The sequence below is a fragment of the Benincasa hispida genome, chromosome 2, assembly GCF_009727055.1.
Source record: "Benincasa hispida cultivar B227 chromosome 2, ASM972705v1, whole genome shotgun sequence".
NCBI classification, from domain to species: Eukaryota; Viridiplantae; Streptophyta; class Magnoliopsida; order Cucurbitales; family Cucurbitaceae; genus Benincasa; species Benincasa hispida.
The window spans coordinates 33528801-33535476 of record NC_052350.1 but is presented as its reverse complement, the minus strand read 5'-3'; the positions used below and the strand labels follow the sequence as shown (position 1 = coordinate 33535476).

Below are 6676 nucleotides of genomic sequence, written 5' to 3'. Positions count from 1 at the left end.
TCCCAATAAGTTTTTGTGCAAATATCCATTTATACCAAATTCACAGTTGTATTAATTTAAATTTAAATTTTTATTGAACTATTTTTACTTAATTCAATTTAAAATCAATTCAAATCATCTACAGATTATCTTGGAAAAAGATAAGAGGAAGATAAGCAAATGAGAACTGTTTCTACCTATTTGATTTTCACAATTTTTTCTCTAATCTTTATATTTTAGAAAATATTTAAAATTATTCATTAACCGTTAAAAAAAAAGAAAAGAAAAGAAAAGAAAATCAAATGGAAGGTTTAAATTGATTTTTTTCCTTAAAAATAAACTAGCAAAAAAGTTGAATTTGAATTAAAAATAATAATGAAATATCAAGAATTAAAAATAATAATAAAATATCAATTTATACTTCAACTTTAAAAATTGTATCAATCATAATTAAATTGCTTTTTTATATGTTTATCTGTTATATTTATTGTTATCGTTAATATGATAAAATATGATAAAATTATGATAAAATTAAACAAAAAATATGATAAAATTAAATAAATATGACCCACTTTTTAAATTACCGTTAGATTATGTTTCACTTGGAGCAAACGTAGGCTTAATATAAGATGTAAATTAATACCGTTTAGGGTTTTGATTGATAAAAACCTATAGTTTAGGGGGTGAAAATAAATATTATTCTAAAAAAGGAAAAAATGAAAAAGTAGGAAACGACACCGTATGATGGTGGGAGGGTGTTTTGTATCTGTAAAAGGTAAAAACCGGGGTGGCCTCCGTTTTGGTTTTGGAGTTCTTGATGGGAGTCCTAAACACCTTCGAGATTTTGCTATATATACATTAGATTTTCGATTCATCGCTAAGTTTTCGCAGATTCCCCTTCTTCTCTTCCCCGATTCTCTGCAATTTTTCTGTTCTTCAATCCATCAATCCTTCACAATAATGAGGCTCCAAGTCGCCGACGACGATCTCGACGCCATTCTTCTTCCTCCGCCGAACTTCTCCATGGTTGAGGACGGCATTTTCCGATCCGGCTTCCCTCAACCCGCCAATTTCCCCTTCCTCCGCAGCCTCAATCTCCGCTCCATCATGTATGTATTTACATCTTTGTTTCTGGGTTTTTCTTGATTTTCTCTATTTCATCTCTGTTTCTTTCTTCCCCCCCATTTGGTTTTGTTCATATTGGGGTTCAATTTTGAGGAATTTTGAGTGGAGGTTTGATTTGTTCATAATCGATTCGATTGGTTCATTGAAGATTCGGGAGGAAGTAATTTGCATTGATTAAGAGGATGAAAAGATTTGTATTGGGTTTTGTTTGTTTCTTTCATCAAGATTGGGGATGAATTTGGTTTATGAGAAATTTAGATTTGGATTATTGTTCTGTTCTCTCTTGATTGAATCTGATGTTGATTGTCTTTTTCTGAATTAGATATTTGTGTCCTGAACCCTACCCTGAGGAGAATTTGGAGTTTCTTAAAGCTAATAATATCAAGCTTTTTCAATTCAAAATTGAAGGCAAAAAGGTATATTGTGATATCTTTTCTTTCGCTTTCTTTTTTATTTCTTCCAATTAAATTGTAAAAGTTGTTCTACGAATGACTTAATTGTGTAAATTGCGTATGTATTTGCTTGTTATAATCAGTGATTATACTTGGATTATTGCAGGAGCCTTTCGTTTCGATTCCGAAGGATGCTATTCTTGAGGCTCTAAAAATACTAATTGGTATAATTTCATCACATATTCTCTGGATTTCAGTTTTTGTTTGTGTTCTTTTTCTTGTTTACCATTATCTTTTCTTATTTTTAGAACATCTTTTAATTTGTTTGCTATTTTATCTCTGGTTTTCAGATGTTAGGAATCACCCCATTTTGATCCACTGCAAGCGTGGAAAGGTATGATATGATCCTAATCGAATTATATTTGTAAATTCTGAATCTTTCTTAGGCCCTGTTTGATAACAACATTTTTTTGGTTGTTTCTGAGGATTAAGCTTTTAGTAATGATTCTTCTTCTTTAGCCATGATTTGAAAAACGATTTTGCATATACATTCTAAAGCATAGAAAACTGAGAACGACAACGTTATCAAACGGGACTGCTTTAAGGGGAGAACTAGAAGAGTATTAGGAGAAAGTTGCATTGAGATTGTGACTATCATATTAGAAAGAAGGAAGTTTCCTTTCTGGTTTTCTGTTTTCTAAAGCTTATAAATTAAGTTTTCATTTGTGCCACCATGACAGCATCGAACAGGCTCGCTCGTGGGTTGCCTGAGGAAGTTTCAGAACTGGTGTTTGACTTCGGTGTTCGAAGAGTACCAGCGATTTGCAGGCATGAAATCGAGGGTGACGGATCTACAATTCATCGAGACATTCGACATTGCGTCTCTGAGGCAATGTGTTTACAGCATCATATATCAGTACCAAGGTTATAGCTCAAACAAGAGGAGGCTGTTGTATAGAGAAGAAAACTTGCAAAAGCCTCAAACAACATCAGTTTAGAAGAAAATTTCAATCCATACAAGAACTCAACCTTCTTTAATGCACATAATATCAAGTTCTTGTCAAACCATCAAGTCTATGGTTCCCCATTTTTTGGGTCCCATTGATTGCTCAGATCCTATTTTTTTTTCCCTTTTTTCTTTTTTTGTTTTATCATTTTTTTTTGCTTTTTTCTTATTCATAAGAAATTAAAAAAAGGAAAAAGAAGGAAAAAGAATAGCAAACTTTATGGAAACTATTATTTCCTTAGTCATAGAAGTTCAAGAATAGCTTCATCTGATTGATTGTTTTTTTATGTATAGTTTCATTGGATACTTGTTATTTACTGAGAATCATATATTTAGATTATTATTTTTTTTTACAAGCATGGGTGTTTTTGTATTGACTTATTATTGTAATTATTTATAGGGTGATAATTTATTGTAAACATTTTATTTTATAATGTTCAAGAGATGATTTGGTTATCAAATTAAATTTTATGCAACAAGTTTCTTTGAGAATTAAATAACGTGGGTCTATTATCCAATTAGATTCGTTATGGGGAAAAAAATCAATTTATTCTTTTCTTTTTGATCATATTGAAACAACGAAAGGGAAAAACGAACCAAAATCAAGAAAGAAGTGAATCTAGGGTGGGAGGTCTTCTCGATAAATTTTGTCCATGTGCATGAGTATGAATAAGCATATTTGAAATTTTTGGAGGTAGTTGGCCCACAGACTACTTAAGTCGGTGGTAAATAATTAATTCTACCAACTTTAATAATGTTTATTATTGAAGTTTGCACATTTATCGAAAAAATTTATTTTTACAACTCTGCTTTTTAGTAAGCTTAGAGATTAAACTGGGAATAGACTAGGTTTAGTAGTCCAAGAATTAAGTGCAAAAAGTGTAAATATTTTCTTGTATTTAACCATTAGTTAGATTTTAGATTAGTTAAAAATTTTCATCTTAATTACTTTAGTATACTTAAGTTTAAAATAAACAAAAAAAAAATTAGAATAATATTTTTTAAAATAATATAAAATAGAGATTTTGATTAAAATTATAATTCTATTGTTTTACTAATTTGATTTTTTTAAAGATTTACTAGATTTCAAAATAAAATTTCATAGACTTTTGACACTTTACCTAATTTAAAAATGATAATTTTTTTTTTTACCATAATACGCTAACTTAAAATTGAAATAAACTAGTATTTTAATATTAAATTCAATTATTGAAAAACTAGACTTTTTTTTTTATCAAATTAAATTTGAGGAATAAAAAATCATAAATTTTGAGTTTTAATTTTTATTTGGTCATTAAATTATTTTAAACATTATAAACTTTTATGTTTAAAATACTACAAGAAAAATGAGTTCTCCCGACACCTAAATCGAGCGTCGAGAGTTTGGTCGTCGGGCTGTCTCTTATACACATCTAGATGTGTATAAGAGACAGCCGCTGTCGTTGCTGCCGTTCGCCCCCCCTCTCTCCCTCCCTCTACCATTTTCCCCTCTTTTTTCGCCGCCGCCCTTCGCCACCACTCCTCCCTTCGGTCAGTAGCTGCAATCAAGTGTCTGCCGCCGCTGTCGTCTCCTCGTCTCGTTCAGCCACTGCCGCTGCCGGTAATCTTCTCATTTTATTTTATCTTGTATATTTATTTAAATTATTATCTCATTTTATTTTATCTTGTATATTTATTTAAATTATTATTTCACATCCTTTTGTACAAATCATGCCCATTCAAATGTGTGTATCCATTTCTATTCATGACTTTCAATTTAATCAAATTAGGCCTCATCTGTGATAAATATTACAATTAATTAACCCACTAATAAAAAAAAGACAATGTTAACTATTTCACTAGATTTCAATAATATCAACTTTGATACAAATTTTAAATTTAACTAATGCACATATTTATCATCCAATATCGGTGCATGTCGCTTTTGTTAAGATTTCGTCAATTTTGCATCATATATTTGTTTTACAATTCTCTGAAATTCTATAGAGTAATTTTATAACAAACATGTCATAATTCGTTAGAGATAAACATTATTACATTCTTTTAAGTTTTAAGTTGATTATAACACTATCTTTATGCCTAAAAATGATATGATGTTGGTTATTTGGAGCCTAAGCATGCATGATTTAATATTTCGAACTTTCCTTGAAAGGAGAAAGAAAATTAGTACATAGATGCTATGTGCTATTTTTAGTATATGAACTTTTTTATGTTTATATGTTTGTGTCTAATAAATCTAAAAAATATAAAATAAATCTTTAAACCTCTAATTTGGTACATAATAGGTCCCTAACACATTTAATATTTTAAAAAAAGTTTAAAGAATCTACTAGACATAAAACTAAATTTTGTGTCTAATAGAAAATTAAACATTAAATTTTGTGTCCAATATGCTTGTAAATTTTAGATGTTGAATAGATGAAAGACCTATATTAGACACAAAATTGAAAGTTTAGAGACGTACTAAATAAAACATTTGAAAGTTGTTAGACAATTTAAACGGTTTAGGAACCTATGTGTTTATTTTGCCTTAAAAAATGAAAATTATGGAACTTGATGCTTAATAAATACTTTGTACTTTGTCCTCTAATTCAAGTTATTGTTTTGGATTATAAGTTGGTGAGAAAATATTTATTTTTAAGGATGAATGGATTAAACTAAGAAATAAGTTATCAATGGAGTATAGAGAAGGAGTATCCCAGTTCTTAGATATGGCAAAGTTTAATGTTAATGATTCCGGACGAATAAGATGTCCATGCAAGAATTGTATGAATTCAATTTGGGAAAAGATAGATATTGTGGAACGACATGTATTAACATATGGAATATCTCCCTCATATTGTGAATGGGTATATCATGGAGAGCCAATATAGGATGTCGAAGTAGATAGTATAGAGAGTAATGTTGTCGAAGAAAATGAGATGTTGAATCTTATAAACGATTTACAAATTCCAATTGAAAATGAAAATGCAAATGAAGGAAGGATTGAGAATGGAATATCCTTTAATGGTTAAGAAAAGATACCACGAACTTATTCGAGGATTTAATGACCGAAGCACGTAATGAATTATACCCTGGTTGTTCGCAATTTTCGTCCTTGAACTTTAGTGAAGTTGATGCATATCAAAGTTCTCAATGACTAGAGTAACAAATCGTTTGACACGTTGCTGGAATTGTTAAAAGCAGCGTTTCCAGCTGACACCTCTATAACTACTTCTTTTTATGAAGCCAAGCGAAAATTGCGTGATTTAGGCCTAGGTTATGAGTATATTCATGCGTGCAAATATGATTGTGTATTGTATTGGAAAGAGTTTGGAGATTTGCAACAATGCCCCGTTTGTGGTGAGTCTCGGTACAAAGTTAATGATGGTAAGGGTAAAAAAATACCACATAAGGTATTGCATCATTTTCCATTGATACCAAGATTAAAACGATTGTTTGCATAAAAAAAAGCGCTTCTGACATGAGATGACATAAAGATAAGTGAGTTGAAATGGAGGATGTATTGTGACATCTAGCTGATTCAGAGGGGTGGAAACATTTTGATCGTGAATTTCCTCATTTCGCTTTAGATCCTCGAAATGTTCGTTTGGGATTAGCTTCAGATGGCTTCAATCCGTTTGGAAATATGAACACTTCTTATAGTATGTGGTCTGTGGTGATAATTCCTTATACTTTGCCCCCTTGGAAATGCATGAAGGAAACAAACTTCTTCAAGTCTTTGCTCATACTTGGTCCAAAATCTCCTAGAAAGGAAATTGATGTTTACTTGTAACCGTTGATTGAAGAGTTGAAAGAGTTATGGACAATTGGTGTGCGAACTTATGATTATGTTACTGGTGAGTTTTTTCAACTATATGCTACCTTATTATGGACGATTAATGACTTCCCTGCGTACGGTGACTTATCTGGGTGGAGTACAAAAGGTTATCAAGCATGTACAACATGCAAAGAAGATAACTCGTCCTTCGGGATAAAAGGGAAAATATCATTTATGAGACATTGACGTTATCTTCCAGAGAATCATAGTTGGTGTCGAAGTAGACAACATGATGGAAAAGTTGAACGTAGACCTCTACCAGTCGTAATGAATGGAGAAGAGATTTTACAACAAATAAATACGCTTGTGCTTAGCAAACATCCATCGAAGCAAGATAAAAAAGAAAGCGAATTC

General features: G+C 30.9%; 1 protein-coding gene across 1 annotated transcript; it reads left to right on the top strand.

Annotated features, from left to right (window-relative positions):
• Nucleotides 1-769: 769 nt before the first annotated feature.
• LOC120071469 (tyrosine-protein phosphatase DSP3-like) lies at nt 770-2858 on the top strand. The gene is made up of 5 exons (XM_039023779.1): nt 770-1088; nt 1427-1520; nt 1663-1720; nt 1847-1890; nt 2237-2858. The coding sequence occupies exons 1-5, from the start codon at nt 940-942 to the stop codon at nt 2492-2494; spliced, it is 603 nt and encodes a 200-aa protein (XP_038879707.1). The 5' UTR covers nt 770-939; the 3' UTR covers nt 2495-2858.
• The last annotated feature ends 3818 nt before the right edge of the window (nt 2859-6676 follow it).

Excerpts from the sequence above, each read along its gene's own strand:
- LOC120071469 (XM_039023779.1), top strand. The coding sequence starts at position 940 with ATGAGGCTCCAAGTCGCCGACGACGATCTCGACGCCATTCTTCTTCCT. Across the intron at positions 1,521-1,662 it reads TCAAAATTGAAGGCAAAAAG|GAGCCTTTCGTTTCGATTCC; the intron begins GTATATTGTGAT and ends GGATTATTGCAG. Across the intron at positions 1,721-1,846 it reads GGCTCTAAAAATACTAATTG|ATGTTAGGAATCACCCCATT; the intron begins GTATAATTTCAT and ends TCTGGTTTTCAG.